The 21,155-nt window shown below is 40.5% G+C and overlaps 1 protein-coding gene across 1 annotated transcript in view; it reads right to left on the minus strand.

The window, feature by feature from the left end:
- The window catches only part of SLIT3 (slit guidance ligand 3), a gene marked incomplete at both ends in the record, with an annotated part of 466,119 nt that overhangs the window by 145,917 nt on the left and 299,047 nt on the right, over nucleotides 1–21,155 (minus strand). Inside the window, 2 exons of the mRNA XM_082291121.1 lie at nucleotides 2,548–2,619; nucleotides 17,587–17,728. Coding sequence (XP_082147247.1) covers nucleotides 2,548–2,619; nucleotides 17,587–17,728 — 214 coding nt within the window. The remainder of the gene's footprint in view (nucleotides 1–2,547; nucleotides 2,620–17,586; nucleotides 17,729–21,155) is intronic.

A 21,155-nucleotide genomic window follows, 5' to 3' on the forward strand; every position in this document is an offset into this window, starting at 1 on the left:
CTGCTAAAATGTGGTAAAATTAATCTGACAACATGAAATGCCATTACAAGCATCAGAGCTAGAGAGGTGCAACCACATCTTTCAAAGTTATTCCATGTACTTGGTTCTTACTCTTGCTCTACAAACTTGTTAGTTAAAAGCCTCAGAAGAGCAAAGACAGGAGATGTGGGCAATTATGATTAAGTTCAAGACAAAATAGATTTCAGCTCCTTTACTAAAACTCAATCACCAAAATAACTCTCCCATCCTGGAAGTTGTTGAAGAGACATTCTAAACAGCAAACTTCAGCTATATGCAAGTATAACACTTGAATTAATATACATTTTCTGCTATCATCTTGACCTAATAATATCAAGTCATATCAAGATTATATTGGACAAGTGGACCTAATTTAATAATTAATCTCAGTTATCCAATTAGTTAAGGAAAAGAAACTTCATTATCTTGCAGGAAATGCTCAGTAAAAAATCAAAATACAGAGAGTACAGAGTTGCAAATGAGGACTATCATCACTATCTTACATATTTATTCACCAGAAAGAGAAAAATACAATACCATTTACAGGGTTATGCTAATACTATCCTCTGAATGATATAAAAATATTATTATAGTAGTTAATAGCAATAATAACAACAATTATATAAATGTTCTTCATTTGTACCCCCAGTAGGGCCTCCATTAATTGGATTGACAATCTTCCTGCTATGGCACTGCTCATTGAAATCAAAGTGACAGAAATGAAGAAAGGCCAACAACTTCGGTGATATTGAACATATCCTTCCTCTAAAGGAAAGGATGGATGATTCTTTTGTTTTAAGAGATAATCTTTTCACCAAAGTACATTTTTGTGTTAACAAATCTTGAAAAGATGGTGTCAATAATCTCTTTAAATACTGAAACAAATGTCCTCAAGGAAACTATGTGTAACAGAACTGTTGCTCAATTCAGAGCCTCCGAACAAACCTTTAACAAGGAGACAGGTGGATAAACAAATGGCAAAACATGTTTGTTATGGGACATTCTGCAGCCCAAATACCTGTCCCAAGTTCTCCCACAGGGTCCCGTCGCATTAACTAAGCTTTGGCACAGATCATCTGGCACAATAACTTATTATCTAATTATGAGTTCAGATCTCAGTGAGTATGCCAATTATACCCCAAAAAGCTGTTAACACAACTTGCTAATGGAATTCTGCTGTGAAATTCTAGCATTAATCATTTCACATAGGAAGTGCTACATTGGATTGGGCAGCTAGTCCCATTAAAGAACTTTTTTTTTGGTCAACTCCCATAAAACTAGGGTTTGCCAATCAATGAAAAATGAAAAGACAGTAAAACATTGCAAAAATCTAAAATTAGTCACACCTTAGAATTTAATAATAAAAAAGTTACAAGTTAGGTCACTGAAAAGGGATCCATCATTATTCACTGAAATTACCGTCTTACTATCCAATACAGTACTTCTTTAAAAATACATACAGCTATATTGAAAGTGAGACAGAAGAATAGAGACCATCTAAGATTGATGATTTGACCTGTTAAATATTAAGATCCATATTTACGGCTCTTCAGCTCTAGGAAGTTTGCTAAGTTTGGACTGGAAAACACAGCAATTTTGCCCTAAAATCAGTGGTATGGTGAAAGCTCATTTCAGTTTCCCAAAGCATCAGCTATCTGATAATCCAGTGTCTTCTGTGAAATGAGCTGACAGTGTCTTAATTCCAGTGTTGTTCATATCAGAGAAGACCTGCAAAGACACTTTTTCATCAGATTAGCACTGAGCTACAAAGCCTGAATAACTTCTGGAAGTTACTGCTCTGGTGGCAATGTCCATTATCTCCATACTGTGGTGAAGTAGGGGTAACCTGGTTTACCGTTGTGTCATCGTGCAACTGCCACATCATCTCTCATACATCACTCAAAAATGAAAGAAAAACCTGACTGGGGGAATGCCCCATGTTATCTGCATGACAGCACTGCTACACAGCAGGATTATTTTTTTAAAATCCAAAGCAAAAACACAAGGGGTAATAAAAGAAAGAATTATCTGGGTATCTACTGGTGATTAAGCAACAGAGAAAACAAGCTCCAGCAGGTTTCTTTGTTTTCCTCTAAACAGTCAAACCATTTCAACATCAGGACATCAAAGGCACTACAAAAAAATCCTCACTGCTCTGCAAGAATGTCACTACTGCTATAACTGGGGTCAGCCACCCTGACGTGCTGCAAACAGGCACCAGAACGGATGAGAAAAAAAAACAGAACTTCAAATCTTTCTGAAGAAGCAGATTTGAAGTTTGAACAGACTAACAACTAATTAAATCACATCGTTTATAATAGGAAGTGAAATTAAGCATTATTAAGGATTTCATGCACTGTTAGGCATCCTGAACCAAATTCCATTGTTGCTCACTCTCTGAAGAGATGATTTATGCAATCCCCAGTGATTTCAACACAGAACTGCCGATATGTTTCTAAAATGAAGATATTGAACTTGAAGCGAGAAGATTCATGATTGCTCTTGCATGTTGGTCTTATTAAAACTTACATTCTCTTAAGCTTCTTGTACTGGGTGAAAGCTCCAGGGGGAATGATTTTGATGAGGTTTTGTTCCAAACGTCTGAAAACAAACAAAGCAATATACATGTTAACTACGCAGCTACAGGACAGGAATCACATTAAATACGACAGCACATTTTATATAAATATAAAGCAATTTTACAGGGTTTTATGCAAAACATGTTTTTATTTTGAAGTCCACTAAATAGAGAAAATACTGAGAAAACGACTTAGAAAAATGAAATAATCTCTCTGGTTGCACTAAATTGGTATAGAAAAAATGCCACAAGCTAAGGAAATTGCACTTTTAAGGCTCATGGAATTAATAAAGAATAGTAGGCATATTTTAAAGTTAAGGTAGAAAATAGAAAATACCGATGCTTTCCCTGACTAGCTGTTGCAAATAGAATGTAGCTATCTAAACTGAAAGTTAGTCTAGGCTGTGACAGCTTAGTAAGCAGATTAATAATAAAATCAGACCAGTTCAGGAGCAACAACCTGTGGGAACATGCTAAAAACCAAACTGAATTCTCTGCAAGATGAATTCAGATTTTTAAGAGGGTGGGGAGTATTTTATGTTAAAACAGTAAAAAAAAAACCTGCATCTTCCTATTCCAACTACCAAATACTGAAGTTTTTCTAAAATATGGTCCAGACTACATGAAAATGCTGCTGGTTTTATTTCCAAGATTTGGCTTGAAAGAAGTATTCTTTATGAAGTACCATAAATGCGTGTATCACTAACATAAAACGTAAGCAGCTTTAAGATACTGCACACAGTAACCACTGAGACTAATTTCTGTTCCTTCCCAGTAGTACTTTTGAGTATTTGTCAGCAAGTTCCCTGAATTCCTGCTATGAGGAATGGCTTCTCCTCAGATGAACTCTAAATGTTTGTCTCAATTAGAAATGTAAAAGTGGATCCTCAAACAACAAATTCCACTGACCATGGTGGAGCTAAACTTCTACTGAGTTGGGACTGAGACCAAAATGTGGTTTTACCTTGCTTTTAGTTATTATTGAAACGTTGTGTATTTTTTTCCCCAAAGTGTCATAAAAAGCAACAGTTTAAATAGTAAAAAATCTGTGGTTGAAAATGGCTTAGAATTGAAATACAAAAACATATTGGAATGATGGAATGATGCACTCTAGTTATCCCAAGTTGCTGCAGCAATGCAGAGGGGAGGAAAAAAAATTTAGAACCAGGAATGATGATAAAGTGAAATGCGAGAAGGGAGAAGTAAATCAAGGTTTGTAAAGTACTAGGGAATAGTAGAGAGCAAACGTGTAAGCTCTCTATCCCTCTGGTGATCTGTGCTTTCATAAACAAAAGAAAAAAATCCCCTTGAAAATAAGATAATTTGCCAGTTCATTTATACTCTAAGAAGCTATTTAAGTACAAATATTTTGATATTTGCTCAGTCAACTTATACAGCCAATGTGCTCGCCCTCTTTTATTTCTGTAGCCGTCTATTTTTTAAAGGTTGTGATCAGAGTTAATTCTATTCCTTGTTTTGTGATTTGAATTAGTGTCTGAGATTTCCCTTCCAGTTGGTCTAAATATAACACGCTTCATTTCTGGCAAGTCCACAGTGAAATGCAAATTGCTGTGAGCTCCAGCACGCCACTATTGTTGGGTGTTTGTCACCAGAATTAGCAGCACACACTCTTCCCATAAAGGCTTTTTGTCAGCTTGCCAGTCGGGTGTTTAACTCCTCCCAAGTGTTTCTGTGCAGACACTTCTAGGAACAAAAGAGGGTCATGCCTGCCTGATTCCCTGGGCCTGGGGATGGAAACTGGGAGTCCACCCGTCCTGCACACCGGGGTAGCACAGCAGTCCTTACAGGGAAACCCAAATACAGGGATGTGGGGTGGGGGGGGAGACGATGTGTTGCTTTTTACAAGCAAAATTCCAAGGCAATTTTAGTGACTCAAGGGTGGAAATACACACAGAATTTTCTACCCTTATAAGGTGAAAAACAAGTCCAAAATTGGAATAGCCACAGGTCCCAAGTAATAAAAAATAAAAAATAAAACTAAAAAAAAAGTACATTTCTAGAAAAAATGGAGAGGAAGACCGAAACAGGAGTTATTAGAGAGTTGCCTTCTGAAGCTACCTAGTGAACTCTTCACCCTCTCCTACAAAATCTGGAGCAGATGGCCTGCACAGAAATAGATGGACAAGGCTCTTGTCATCTGCTGCTGTATTTTCACCGTAGCGCCTGACAATTTTTTCTTCCATGAAGCCCTTTGCAAATGAAGGACTAAAGACTGCACACAACACGTTCTGCTCAGTGCACTCCACCTTGCAGATGGTACCACAGGAGCACCACGGGCTCTCTTAGGGTGTGTTTGCAGGTGGGCTCCAGCTTGGGCACAAAACAGAGCAGGAAGGCCAGTGCTGCATTAACTAAGCCTGTGCTTTTCCAGAATGAGGGACTAATCCAACTTCTATTTACTTTTTACATAAATGCATGTTATAGAACGGCAGACATAGCCTGAAAAACACAATGCAGTTACACAAGTAAAATAACAGAAAACACATTGTTTGTATTAATACTTCACTCTTTCACCTCATCTTAGCCTATACATGACAAGTCAAATACAGCAGAGGATTAAAAATCTCAAGAAACTCTAGGTTCTGCCAGAAGGGGTGTTGGCAATTTGAGGGTGATGAAGACTTAATTAGAAACCATATAATGGGAAACTGCTCTAGAGGTGCCATCTTTGAAATAAAGTCAAAACCAGTACTCTTACCTAATGTTGTCATTTTTTCCTCCAAAAAGTGAAAAAGTGTAAAATGTACAGCCACATTTTATTTCAGAGAAGATTACCTAGGTTACCTAGAACACGACCTTTGGAAAATTGTGTTTTTATGGTCTATCCCTATACTATGGAGTGCTGTCATACACTATAACCATCTGTGCTAGTGCAAAGCAACATCTGGGATTTCATTTTTTTTGAGGGTATTACCAGATTATACTATAAAATAATTTTACAATACATTTGAGAAATCTGTACAAGGCACACAGTGCTAAAAGGCTAAATTTTGATAATTTAAACTACTACGCCCCCTCCCATTTAAGGTTTCTTACAACTCAATAAAATTTTTCTCGATTCTCCTGTGGTATTTCATATTCAGATCTATTTAAGAGACTCACCAAGTGGAATTCACAAAACTGATAAAATGAATTGGCCATGTTCAAACTCCCAGTGGCTTTTGTTCCTCCTTTGTTCCCCGTGTGGTCATGCCATGTCGCCTGCTGCCAGCTGAGTGCACATCTCCCCCCTCCTGACACACAGCAATGCTCTGTCTGCCTCTCCGAGCTTTATTTTAGAGGCTTTGACAACAACATCAAAGGACAGGAACAATTTCCTTTCTCTTCTCTAATATATCATCAGAGATTGGAAAGTATGAGGGCCCAGTGGATTCAGATCCACTTTTTCTTGTAATAACATGATGCTAGGCAGGATAAAGTCCTCCTTCTTCCCACTTCTTTTAAATGACTTTGCAGCAATGAGAGCAAAAAGTAAACATATCAGAGAAAAAAAAAAAAAACCATAACAAAACAAACACGGGGAAACCATGCAGGTAAAGATGAAAAACTATTCCGGGGTAAAGAATAAGCACTTAGATTCCCATGCTAATCCATCTCAAAGTTCACTGAGGTGCAAATCTTTTCACCACTTCCTCCTGTGGCGCCTGTATTGCTCACGCCCAGGATAGCAAAACACAAAGGATAAAAAACTCTGCTTAACAGGGACTTAGCAGAGCCAGCTCACACTCAGGAGTGATGAAGCCATTCATCTTGAAGAGTGATTCCCCCTTCAGAGTTGGGGAGACAGACGTATTAATTTGGGCCTTAACTATCTTCCTTTCATTGAGGGAAAGAAAGAATTTGTTATTTGGGTCTCTAATGGAGCAGTTTGCTAGCAATTTTCCCATTTCAAACACTGTCTCAGCTGCTAATGTGCAATGTTTTGTCAAGCTTACCTACCCATAACATAGACAAATCACTACCTTGGAGAAAAAGAGAGGGAGTGAAGCATCAGTACTGATAATTCTCAGCTGTCAGATGAATAGAGCCTACAAATGAGACAGCCATGCTCTATTAACAGTGCCACGAGCTCCTGCCTGAGCCGTGTCACAAACATCCCCCTGCACGGGGCAGGCAGGGACTCTCCTGCTGCCACACAGAGAGCGAGTGGATGAGCCAGATTGCTCCCTGGGTCGGGGGCTCTGCTGGGCTGGCATTGCTCAGGCTGCCAGGAACCAAACCCCCAAGAAGCAAAGCCACCTCCAAGAGAGCAAATGTGTGAGCAGAGCAGAGCAGCACAAACCTGTGGCACACTCATGCCAGGCAGGACACATTCAGCCTGTGTGAAGGGTGGTGGGAAGGGCAAACCCCTTGTTTTCCTCCTGCCCTAAAAGCAGGGAACTGGTTAAGGACTATGTGGGGGAAAGAAGGAGCATTTGCATCCACCACGGTGACAAAACCTGGGGCTGGGGAGAACTGTTTGTATTAGGAAGGAGGAAATTTCTAGGGCACATAACAATCAATCCAGGGACTGAGAACAACTGGATTATAAAAACCTACTTGGACCATTATTTTATTTTATGTATTTCTCATCATATTTTACATATTATTTTATCTCATTTTTTGCATTATTTTACATTTTATTGTACATTCATCTCACATTTTGGGCTCTGATATCTTATCGTGCATTTTGGCCTCTGATGAAGAAAAGTCCGCAGGTATATTTTCAGTTTTCAAAGTGAATAAATCATACTTAAAATCTGGTCTTCTCACTACAGATATGAACTAAAGCTGATCCCTGCCCTGACACCTTTCTTGCCTCTTCATCTGAAACACAAGCTTTATTCCTACCACACACAACAGGTTTGGGTAGCTGCACCAAGGTATTTACCCAAAGCCAGCCCCGGATAGGAGGTGCCCTGGCTGGGGAAGGGAGGAATGCTGCCCTGCAGTCACACAGTCAGGGCCTGCAGCTCATTCAGCAGCAGAACACACAACAGCCACAGTGCAAGGCCAAACCCTGCAGTCCTGCTGCTTCAGAAAGTGCTCATGGACCTATATCCCAGAAAACAGCTTTTTGTGTCTCTCACTCCTCAGTCCTCAGGTAGAAAACAAAGGTGCTTTGGGATGGCAGGACACTGAGGACTGTAGAAGTCTGTGCCTACTGCTTGTTTTAACAGTGACAGCCTTCAACCTCCACCCCAGCCACACTACCACCACTATAAAAGCCCTGAACACATATGGTCCTCCAAGACTTTCATACTGCTGCCTTTCATCACAGCACCTGAATGACTTCCAAATAAAATTAGTAATAGGCATTATAAGTCCCTCTTATGGAGTCAGCCTGAGGAAATGGAGAGCTGAGAGCCAGTAAACCATCCACCTGTATTGATATAAGGTGATAACTGGGGTTTCCCTTCATGTTCCCTTTGGTGCTGATTTTCAGGGTCTAGCAGTCGAGCTCCTGCTGTAGTTCTATAGACAGGCCTGCTTCTTAACAACTCACCTGAGGGCAGATCTTCAAGAGACAAAATCCTATCAACAATGAAGGGACTTGTCAACATAAATCTATCTAGGAAGATACACAGATAATTCTGCTCACCAAAAGACATCTTTCAGAATGAAAACAGATGTTTCGATATGCTCCCTGATACCATGGTGTTATTCTAAAAGCAGCACTAGTGACATTGGATCTTCTGACACACCACAGTGAATTTAGTTTCAGCTGACACAACGGTGCAGCTGAGCAGTTGCTCAAGTATCAGCTGGTAACCACTGAATTTGCGGTGGCAGTCACATTAGGAATCCATCACCTCTGTTGTAGCACGTTAATTTTGCATTAAATACAGTACAGACAAACAGGAAACACCAGAGAAATCCGCAGACTGATATTTCACAAAACATCCTTTGACAAAACACCAATGTCTCTCTAACCACATAAACACAGAACGCAGCATTGTGCTGCCAAACCTCAAAGTTTCTCCATCTACCACTGTGATACTCCACATTTGTGGTGCGAGTTTTTGGCCCTTCTCATCACCTCTCACTGTTCCTGCCACTCTCATCCATTTATTTTCCTTATTTTATCTTTGGAGGGTGGTGCAGCCCACCCTGAGCTCTGAGCTCCCTCCCACTGCAATTCCACGACTGCAGGGACTGCTGCTGCGTTGTGCCCAATGTAAAAGCAGAGTCTCCAGGTGAGCTCCACTGAGCCACTACCTGTGAGGATGTTAAAGGTTAATTAGAAGCTCTTTTGGGGGTAGAATACAAAATAATGCCTCCCTGCTCTTTTTATAAACTAGACAGGTAATTTCCCATCTCAGCAGACTTTGCTGGGTCATGTGGACTTGGGATCAGGGTTTGCAGGAAGAATTCTACCACTATGCAGGCCTGTGGCTGTGAACACAAATGCAGGAAACAGAGCCCTTAAGTTGAAGAGATTTGGCAATTTCCAGGTCCCTGCTGGTAATTCCATACCCTGTTCAACCAGCACACGAGTTCACGAGTGTTGGTGTTTCTGAGATGTTGTGGTGCAGTGAAGAGCAGAGACATGGATCCCACTCCTGGATTTTTGTGACACCCAAGGAGTTCAGAAGGCTCCAAAGAGACCATCCCACAGGGTGCTGCATAGAGGATGAAGTTCTGGTACTCACTTCCACAGCACAGCATCTGCTCAGAGCTTCACTCAACCCTACACCTCTGCTGAGCACTCTTCACTGTTTGGTTTTTTTTAATTGTTTTTTAGGGGGGTGTTTTGGGATTGCAGGTTTTTGTTGTTGGTTTTGGTTTTTTTTTTCCTGAAGCTTGAAGTCTTATTAGGGAGACAAGATAGTTTCTCTAGTAGCTGTGTGAAAGCAATTATTCACCAATGGTTCAATCTGATAAATATAAACCTGTAGGAATAGTTTTTAACAAGCCAGACAGAGAATATTTGCCTCACTGAGGAGCTCTGTGAGGTCGCAGAAAGACTGACCCCTAAATACATCACATTGCTATTTAATTATTGCTCAAGAAGGTCACTCCTGACCACCCTCTATCGGCTTCCAATTACTTCAAGAAACTTCCAGCCCTGATCACTTCCCACATTTTCTCACAAAGAGGATTTCAAGTTGATTTGCATTACATTTGTCAAGTTGTAAAACAAAACTACTCTTTTAGAGTTAGTGAAAATGGAAGTAAACTGACAGAAAAGGTAAGAAGATCTTTTTAATCTCTAATTCATTGCTGAGAGCTCTGTACATTCTGTAACATCTGTTTTTACTGCACATTTCCAAATACTGACAAGAAAAAAGCAGAACACCAGAAATTAGCAGGAAAACTAAGTAGCTTTCTGGTAGTTGAAGCTCTGCCACCTGAAATATTTTCTCAACAAATTGTGTCATTTGACAATAGACATTCCTCAAATCCTTTCTTCTTTTCACAATCATTTTAAGCAAAATAAACAGAACATGTGTTAGCCAAAAGACAATTAGTATTTCATCCAGTAAAAAATCTGATTAGTATATTTTATGTCAAAGTTGTGATTTTATGCTATTTTATTTTCTGTGATTGTTTTTCCCCTTCACAATCAGCTTTAAGAATGCATATACTGATTATACATTGCAATGTCTTCACTTTGCTTGGCAACACAGGAACTTTGCAGTGAAGTTTGTATTAGATAAAAGATATATGCCTTTTTGGTTATACTGTTCATTTTTATCAATAATTATTAATTTATGTTTATACTGGACTAAGTGATGTCTCTGGGAAAAAGAGACTACAGACACACACACACACACGCGTAAACCCCCCAAAAACCTAAACCCAAACCAAAAAACCAAAACAACCTCAAACCTTTTAAGTTTACTCCTACACAGCTTGCCAGAGTAAATTAATCTGTACATAAGTTTTTTTTAAAAGAAATCTCCCAATTATAAAAAAGTAGTGCAAAGGGTAAAAATTGATGCGGCCAAAATGAAAATTACCATGTGTATGAAAACTAGATTTATCAAAACAAACCCATCTTCTTGTTCTTGTGGATGACATTAGTTACACAACCTCAGAAATAAAAGTAAAGATGTAAGAAATAAATCTGCCTTGATCTTGCAGAAGAAACTCCCTGCTGTTACTGCTTGTTTCTAAAACTGTGAAATGCAGCTTTCTATTTTCCTAAATTTGTCTCAGCACAGAAGACACCTTCATTCTTATAATTTTCCATATATTTATATTTTCTCTGCTAACTATCAATCTAAAATGTTTTATTTATTATTTCTTCATTATTGTTGTGTCTTGAACTCAACAGAAAATTTTCTACGTATTTTTGGCCTGGCAAATTAAACTACTGTGGAATGTAAGAGTGAATGACACAGTTTGCCTAGTGAGATCCAGAAAACAGTTAGTCAGGTTAGACATGAGAAGCTGTCCAGAGCCAATTTACAGCACTGAATGAAAATCATATTATATGATTCAACTACAGAAGCCAATCTGATTCCCCAGTCAGTGGACTTGCCACCAGAGGCAATTATGGAGCATTTACTGCAGTGTTCAAAAATACTCTGCTGGCTTCAGCTGCAGCATTTACTGGAAGCCAGGGAACATTATTATCATTTTCTTTCAGGAGGAAGAACAGTGTTAAAAGAAAAACTGTCATTCCTTTATCCATGAAGCTTACAGTTTCTACACACTTAATATTCTTGATAAGAGAACAACCTCTGGCCTTTATGAAACTGAGAATTTCAAATTGTTAATAAACATGAAAATGCTGTTGTGTAGTTAATTTATAATTTATGTAACGAAAAATTATTCTTATTATAATGAATAGTTACCAGTGCTCAATCCTTCTATAACAGCTTTTCTGACTTTATTTTAATTGGAGGAAAATTCATTTGGAATGTACCAGTAACTCAAACACCCAGAAATTTTCATCACCTTCTTCAAATCACAAAAGCTTCCTAAAGATTCCCAGCTGAAGTCCTTGCTGTCCTGAAATACACATTCCTAGAGGTATTGAAGAACAGAGAAGGCAATTTCTTCCCGAGACAATCCTTGAGACAAAAAACACAGCAAACTTGTCTACCTACAGGTCTGCAACACCGCCCAGCACAGTGGTACCCTCATGACTTTAAATTTGTCAGGAAACCATTCATTAAAGGTAGAACAAACAGAAGATTACATTACAAAGTGATCATCTTGCAGAAAATTAGGTTTGTCTTCATTTTGCCAGAACCATGAGAAAACCGACATTACATTTTTCCTGTGCTCGAACTCTAGAATTTTTCCTGGGAGTTGGAGTTATGCACCAAGACCATTCACTTCTCATACCTACAAAAATATCACCTATTCAGCTACCAACAGTGAGAATGGTAAACTAAACCCATGCAGAGCAAGTGATTAAAACTGACCTTAAGCTAAGCCTAGATGCTGGTGGAAAGGCTGCCATCCCAGTTTGCTCCACTCAGCTGTCAGACAAAGCTGTGGGTATTATCTCAGCAGACATGGGTGCCTAAGCTGCACTTACCCTTGAGGGAATGGCAGCCTCTTTACTGTTTGGAGCAATTGCATCAGCATTTAAAGAAATGGCCCTCGTTTCTGATGCAGGTACATCCTACCCAGCTTTACTCTTGGCTCATTCAATTATATTTCTCTTTATCTCACCAGACAGAGAGTATGGGACAGGTTAAATAACAGTGGTGAAGCAAACTTGATGTGAAAAGATCTCAGATCTGTTTCAAGATTTAAGGATATGTTTTACATTCTGGAGTTTGATTTATAAGTCTGCAGAGGACTGAGACTTGGCTTTTCAGAGTAATCAGTGCTGCGCAGCACAAAGTGTTCAAAGCACAGCGCCTGTTGACTTTTGCTGCAGCTGTGAGTCCTCCACACTTCTGAATGTCTCAGCTGACTCAGCCAGAACCCGAGATTACATCACTAGTGACCACCCATGAAAAGTTTGCGCAAGTCACTTGCCCAGAATCAATTAATAAAACCACTGGCAAGAAGAGACACAACCCAATTCTCTCAACAACATTCATGAGATTATCTTCCCCACAGTCCCCATTTTAAAATTTTCCTGTTTCTGCAACAAGTGAACAGACCCTATATACCCAGGCTCCCTCCCTACACATCCCTGATGCATCCCTAGACAACAAGAAATGAATCCAAGCTTTCAACAACAGCATGAGACTGTGCTGTTGTTAAAGTGAAAACCACAACAAATATATACAAAAGCTTTGAATGACGACTGCAGCTACAAACATTAACTTTGGCATTTTCTAATTTATTTTTTTTTACTTTAGAAAAAATAATATGTCTAATTTAGTGGATGCAAACCCAAAAGCTAAAATAACTAATTCCATCACAAGGAAACTCAAGTGTAACAGAAGTATGAGTCCCAGACCCCTGTAGTGCTCTCTAACTGGAATTGCAGCAGTGAAAACAGGAGCTCCCTGTGTAGGTTAATAGTTAATCTGTGCCTAGATAGTCCCTAAGACACGGGGACAGACACACAAATTGTTCTTGTGTTTCCCAAGTACGTGGTAAGGAGGCAGGAAGGCTCTCCAAGATACCTGTGCTTCCTGGTGGGAAGGGACTCCTTGGCTCCACCTTTACCCGCTGTCCTGCCCCCACAGCCTGCCCAGCCCCAGTGTCCCAGCCCTCTTGCCACATCCCCGCAGCCCACCCTGCACAGCTGGTGTCCCAGGCTCACTGCCACCAATCTAAGGCCTTACCAGCAAATATTCCTGACTTTCTCAGACTCTTTCTCAGCACTTTGCTCACCCCGTCTCAATTTCCTTTGTTCCCAATTCTTATCCTCATGTTTGGTTGTTTTCTCATTTGAGTTCAGCCTTCTTTTCCCATCAGTTTCTGTACTGGGCCCAGCTAGTTTACATTCTCTCAAGCATCTGTCCCAACCACAATCCAGCCTCCAGCTTTAGCAAATAATTAATTCCTTCTTTTAAGCAATCTGAAGATCCTTCAGAGAAGCAGCACCCAGTGCCAGTGGTTGCTGCTCCAGCATCTTCCTCCAGGCATAAGCATTCTCTGGCAGCAGGAGGGGGGCTGTGTCCTGCCTTTGGGGGGCTGTGCCCTGCTTTCACTCAGGAAAGTCTTGCACCAACTGTTATCAAACACAAAGGCAGAAGTGGTAGTCCCTGCACTACTGTTTTAAGGTGTACAAAATTCTCAGACAAGAGCTGCCCAGAATTCATATCCTAAAATACAGCCTTGCTTGCAGTGATAAATAAAAAATGAGTACATCAGTTTGAGATAAACAAACAGCATGAAAACTTCATTCTAAAGAAGGGGCTGAGGAAGAGTGTTGTGAGGTGGGAATAGATTAATAGGGACTTACTGATGCCTGTCCATGACTGGGAGGCATCAAACAAACATGGCAGGCAGGGCGTTGAAGCAAATACAGTTTGAAACACTACAGCCAGGGCTGGCAGTGCCCTTACCCCAGTGCCCACATCCCCACATGCAGGAAAGCTGTCCTCGCCCTGGCATGAATCAGCCAATCACTGATGACTGACAAAGCATCTACCCAGCCCATGTCCTGAGCCAAGAGCAGCCCAATCCCTGTGCTGAGTGAAAGCCGCTGTCGTGGCACACGTGTTTGTCACAACACCCTCCCAGGCTCCCAGAAGCTGGCAGTAGGTTTCTTCTATCCCCTGGCTTTGCTGGGCCTGTGGGCTGAGCTGTCATTCAGTTTGGCAGGTGCTGGCTGCAAGGTTGTGGTCAACTCTCAGCAGAAAAAGAAATTCTTTGGGGACTTTGTCTCCTCTTAGTCTGTTGGTCGTCCCTCCTTCCCTACATCTCTCCAACATCAAGCCCGTTCTGCACTCACATGCTGCTCGCTATTTACCTTGCATGCATCTTCTCTTACCCCTTCTAAATAACTGCAACCTCTCCTTTTACTGTAGATGCTGATCCAGTGTAGTGGAATGACTGTTTTGTTCATTTACCAGCAAACCACCACATAATATTAATTTCGGTATTTCTTTTCAGTAAATGCCTCCAGGTGCTTAATGACTTTTGTTTTCACCCACAAAACTTTTCTGTGCTTATTCTCATGTGTTTCTCTATGACACAAACTGTTCATTTCTCCTCTGAAAAGCAAAACAGAACCACTTTGTAAGCAGAGAATCTTTTATAACACTCAGCACACAGTTTGTATTCCTCAGCTTCAATTTCTCATAACTCATTTTTCCTCAGTCAATTTGGCTGCTGCTGTCAGCTCCCAACTGAACAAGAAGCTTTATAAAAAATGAATTGCATTCTCTACATTCTTTCTACCTATTTTATGAAATTATTAAAAAGCAAGTCTAGGATACAGATTTCTAGCTTCCCTAAATTGCTTATTTAATAGCAAACATTCTTGCAATGAAGTCCTTCACCTCGAGGAGTAATAGAGTAACACAACAGACTGCTAAGTCATATGTGGCAGAGGGAAAATTAGCATCATATGATGCTTGTTTTATGTCCCATGACAAGTGAGTTACCTGTTTTGTGATGGGTTTTTATCAACAAAAGAGTTTTAGGACTTGTTGGCAGCCTTGTCAGAGAAGGTTCTGCCTACCCATGCTAATGAAGAAAGGTAGGAAGGTTGAATAAAAGATCTTTAATTAATACTGAAACAGAGTGAAATGTAGGCCACCTTTAATAACTGTGTTAGAGCAACAGCTGCGTGTTTCATTTTTGTAGAAACCCTTGTCAGTCAAGGGTTCTTACCAGAACAATTTGGCTTACAAGAAAATACAGAGTTAGGGGGAAATACAAGAACTAGTTGAATTCCACGTCCCTTGGGGTTGGTATTGGGACCAGAGCTGTTTAACATCTTTGCTGTCGACATGGACAGCGGGATTGAGTGCACCCTCAGCAGGTTTCCCAACACCACCGAGTTGGCAAACTGGGTGTTGTGGTCGGCACGCTGGAGGGAAGGGCTGCCATCCAGGGGACCCTGACAGGCTGGAGAGGTGGGTCCTGAAAACCTCATGGAGTTCAGCACAGCCAAGTGCAAGGTCCTGCAGTTGGGCCAGGGCAATCCCAAGCACAAACCCAGGCTGGGCAGAGCATTGACCGGGAGCAGTCCTGACGAAGGAAGACTTTGGAGAATTGGCTAACAAGGAGCTCAACATGACCTGGCAGTGTGTGTTTGCAGCTCAGAAAGCCACTGTGTCCTGGGCTGCACCAAAAGCAGTGGGACCAGTAGGGTGAAGGAGGTGATTCCATCCCTCTGGTCCACTCTTGTGGGACCCTGCTGGGAGTGCCATGTCCAGCTCTGGGGCCCAGGGCATAAGAAGGACATGGACCTGCTGGAGTGAGTCCAAAGGAGGCACAGAGACAATAAGAGGCTGAAACACCTCTGCTATGGAGAAAGGCTGCGAGAGCTGGGGCTGTTCAGCCTGGAGAAGAGAAGGCTCTGGGAAAACCTTAAAGTCCCTTCCAGTGCCTAAAGGGGCTCCAGGAGAGCTGGAGAGGGACTTTGGACAAGGGCATGGAGTGACAGGACAAGTGGGAATGGCTTGAAAGTGACAGAGGGTAGGTTTACATGGGCTTTTGGGAAGAAATTCCTCCCTGTGAAGGTGGGAAGGCCTTGGCATAGGTTGCCCAGAGAAGCTGTGGCTGCCTCTTCCCTAGAAGTGTCAAAGGACAGACTGGATGGGATTTGGTGCATCCTGCTCTAGTGGAAGATGTCCCTGTCCATGGTAGATGTGATGCCTTGGAATGGCTACCTGAAAACAGGCTGGACAAGATTAAGAGAATAAAAGTAGGTATTTATTGAGTGCCTTCAATAGGAACACCTTGGGCAGTCAGAAGCTCCCAAGGGGCTCCACCCAAGATGGACTCTGGGTCACGGGTTTTTCACACTTTTGTAAGTTTGGTCCATTTGCATATCAGGGTTAATTCTCCAGTGATAATTTCAGGTAATTATGCCATTACCCCAAGTTTGCTCCCCCTGTCCAGAGGCTCGGTTTACCTATTTCAGGGCCTGGGACAACAAGGTGTCCTTGAGTTCAGGCCCAGAGAGGGTTTGTTATGTCTAACCAAAACATGAGAACAGTAGCTGACAGGCTATATGAAGTTTCAGAGTTACATACTAGGCAGTACAGGATCTGAAAAATATAAATGCTAAAACCTAAGGCATCAAATGGTCTTTAGTATTGCTTCCAGTCCAAACATTCAATGATCTTATGAATTTATGCTTTATCATAGTAAATTTTGCTGTGTACCAGTATTTGTACAGCAAAAAGAAGCTGGATGAGTCCAGTGACCATACAAATATTTGAATTTATGTTGTGTAGGCTGCAAAAGCTGGCTGGATGTCAGAAAATGCTGTATGACAAGAACCTAAATAGGAAAAGAATTGATCTGCATTCCCTGTGGACTAACCACAAGCAAAATGGTTTAATGTAACAGTATTTCAGGACCACAGTAGTATGAAGTCATGGACACAGAAATAGATGGTTACAATTCCTAAAGGTAGTAAAGGCAAACAAGTCTGTAAAACCAGCATCTGATTTCACAACACAAGTCACAAAACTGTTAAAGAATTGGAAATAACAATGTGGAAGGCAAGAAACAGAAGGTAAAATCAGCAGGGACAATGAGCTCTGATGTTCTGATTCATTATAAATGCATCCTGCCAAGGTAAAAAGATGTCCCTCCATCTCATGGGGAAATCACTGACTAGAAATAAAAGAGGATTGTGTGTTTTCATTTACTGAGTACAGAACTGCAATTCCATTTGTGAAATGTAAACACAATCTGAACTTAAGGCACCAGGAACTTTATCTTGCTTTCAGGTAGGGCAGTATCAAACTATCTTAATTTACATTTAAAAATTGTTTGAGCCCTTAGAGCACAAGAACAAATCAAAGAGGACAACTACAATACACCTGAATAACTACCTAGAACAGTTTTTAAAACACCTGCCTTTCTTCCATACAGGGGGCCGTGATGGAATAAAAAATGGAGAGACATGGAAAAGATTTGTGCATTAGACTGGCACTTACATTTCCCAAATGTCCTCTGGGAGGTTGGCTGGGATCTCTGTTAAGCCCCTTCCCCGACAATCCACGACGTTGTTGCTGCAGGTGCAGGCAGAAGGGCAAGTGATGGAACTGGCGCTGCACGACGGGGGCTCGGACTGGGAACCTGAGACACAAGGAACACATTAAATGGTTTTAAAAAATGATTGGCTGAGATTTTAACAACAGAATACATCAGGCTCTGAATTTTGCAGATCCTCTTACTATATAAAGTAATAATTTATTTGCAAGTGAATATAATATTCTACAAATCAACTGCAGAGAAAACATGTAAAAGATTACTGTGTTCTTATTCCTCCTCAGTCTCCACTCTATCAATCTCCTTCCCTCATGAACACTTCCCTGGCCTCCTTCATGATCACCCATATCAATTCATTCAAAGATTTTTAAATTAAGCTTTAGGCTCAAGTAGTATTTCCAAAAGTTATCTCTGCCTAGAAGTTTCCACTACACAAACACTTTTTGAGTACTTTTACACATTGAGAGACTGTCAGCAGCGATGACTTATGTTTTTGAAATGAGGTAAACTGTTACGGCGTGAAGACTGGGAATATAAAACTAGTTTTTTCAAGATTAGACAATGCAGTTAATAGAAACATAAAAAGAATTTAGAAAAACGTGAGTTCAAACCTTCAAACCCTTGCTTAAGCTAGACACAAAGAAACAAAGCTACTCACAGAGCAAAGGTGTAGCATGAGGACATTGCTCTACACAAATTCTAGTCAATTCATTAGATTCAGGCTCAATTATGTGTCATTACATTTTTTTGAAACTGTAGCAATTATGTCAATTTTACTCAAATGGTTATGATTCCTACATTTCAAGTTTTGATATATGCATACATTTAGCCATAGGTAAAATGGGTTTGCTATGCTAATTGAGGTTATCAAGATGTAGCAGTTATTGGTTTATTTATAGTGAGTCGTATTTCCAAAGTACATGAAACACAAGAAGCCTCGAGTATCTTCATGTGTGAAGGCTTGTGCAGGTAAGAAGTGAAAATCGTAAAAGATTGGCCACCCAAAAGGTGGAAAAATAAAAACATTGTAGTTGTCAAAATACAAATACATACAAAAACTTGGAAAAACCATACACAAAGCTGTACATTCTTGGGTTTGTCTTGGAAAAGACCATGACAGATACTTTCATGAATTCTAACTACAGGTGACAAAAAAAAAAGCATCAACTTGCAATCCAATGTACATTGGGACAATTAAAAATGTGATAAAAATGCAACATTCCTTTAAATTTCCTCTCTTGATTAATGACTCCATACCTGCTCGGCTTGGCCCTTAACTCTACACAGCTGTGTGAGCTTATATAGAAAGCTACAGGTCCCTGCTTTCACAGCCTTGTAAACAGCACAGAAAAGTCAATATTGGAGAGACTTCTGTGGCATCTCTAAGTGTCATTATTTTCAAAGGCAGATATAGTTTCAAAGGACATCAGCTGAAAACTTCTGCAGGTGACTTTACACTTGCAGAGGGAGCCCTCCTGGAAAGCAAAACACAATTCCTGTGAAATCATTCCTTCTGTGAGAAAGGTGTTGCATTCTGATGAGAATTATTTTCAATTTGTCTGAGTTTCCTTAAGTTCAAGCACACTGTCATTTAAATATTATTTTGTACCCAGGGCTGACAGAACTGCCTTATATTAAAATACAATGCCTAGTTTCAGGATAAGATCACCATTTCAACTGTGGGCAAAACATTGCCAAATTCAAATACTGGATTTGAAATATTTTTATTGGGTCATCACCTGACTTTTTGTCAGGACACCAGAAGAAAACTGTGGGTTTCACAGCTCTGTGTTTTAAACATAGCTTTCATTGATGTTAATCAGAGCTGTGAGTTGGCAGACCAGACCTCAGAGCTCCAATCCAGGCATCCAGAAATTAGATTTTAAGAGGTAGTGACTGTCTGGAAATGAAAGGATCTCTTAGGAAATTTGTGGCATGGGCAGGAGTCAAATACATTCTTTATGAGAGTGGGCAGCTGCTTTCATCATGAGATGATCCTAATGATTCTTTCTCTTTGCTAAAATACCCTGTCTCATTTACAGTCCACTTTCCAACCACCTTGACAGCTGCAGGTAAGGAGTTTTCCATCAACAGTCTTTCATCTCAAGACAGAGACTATTTTAGTGTCACCCTGAAGAATCATCTGGGCTAAAAACTACTGTAAAAAGAATTCAACAATGTAATTAAAATCTAAATCCATATGCACATGGTCCAAGGAAACAAATTCATATTTATCAGGCAACCTGAACTTTGACTTGTTCCAGTTGCAAGATATTATTATTGTCTTAACACAGTCTGAACACGTGACCATGCATTTCATACAGTAGTTAAGGGGTAGCTATTTGAACTAAACAAGAAAAAACAATTTCACTAATTAAACATGTACATGTATAACAGGCAGGACAAGCAGCTCTCTTGGGTTTGCTTTCTGGCCATAGAAATGCAGGGCACACATGCCACCGTTGTCAATTAATAGAATTCCTGCATAATTGACAGACATGCTGCACAGCAGCACTGCCAGCTTTGTCTTTCACAGAGTCTCAGGTTTCTGATTTTAACTGTGACTAGTTCCAAAAGTAGTTTATATTGCCTCAAAATGCACACAGTCCTCTGTTGTGTATGTGTGACAACAAGAGGTTTGTTCTTGGACCTGATCACTAAGTTTTACCTTTTCTCTTTGTCTGCCTACCTTGTGGTACAATGGCCATAAGCAAAATGAAGGACAAGCAAGTGCAAACGAGCTATTGCAAGCTTTTAGGGATAGGAAGAAATTATCAAATTAGGAAGAAAATTCAGAAAAATTTGTTCTCTGGGAGGTAAGAAGTTGGCAACAAGGCCAAATCTTTCATACAACCGTTTTCATCTCCACGTCTGATGTGCTTTCTGAAGAGGCTTTGTAGCAGGGGAAAAATGCATTTTGCACAGTTATAGCACCACAACATATCACTGGGGGTTGGAGAAGCAGTAATACACTCCCTTTTTGTTAGGGCACAGCATGAAAAAAGCTGATGTATTGCCAGTTGGAGCTCTAAGAGTCATTGCTGACACCACTGTATCTAAATCAACAGCAGAAGGTTTAGTGGAGCTCAGCTCAGCACCTCCCCAGTTTGTGTGACACAGCACTGCAGAGTGCTGTGAAAGACAGGGCATGCAAGGGGGGATTGGATAAAGCAGTCTGAAAAGAGAGAAAAAACAGAAACAAATCTTTGTGGAACAAAAAGCGGGCAGCAGCAGTAGAATCAGAGAATCAATAAGGCTGGAAAAGACCTCTAAGAGCACTGAGTCCAGCCATAAACCCAGCACTTCCAGCACTAAACCACATCCCCAACCACCACGAGCACACTTCTTTCTTCTTCATGAGCAAAAGGAGATCTAGACTGTAGATTTCTGAGAACTTTAATGATAAAAAGACTTTGTGTATAAATTGCTATTACTGTAGTGAAATGCTTTTGCTTATGTGTTTCCTTGGCAAAGAACAAAATACTGTATTGCACATGCACACTCAACAGGCATC

The sequence above is a fragment of the Coloeus monedula genome, assembly GCF_965178545.1.
Source record: "Coloeus monedula genome assembly, chromosome: 15".
In the NCBI taxonomy this organism is placed as follows: Eukaryota; Metazoa; Chordata; class Aves; order Passeriformes; family Corvidae; genus Coloeus; species Coloeus monedula.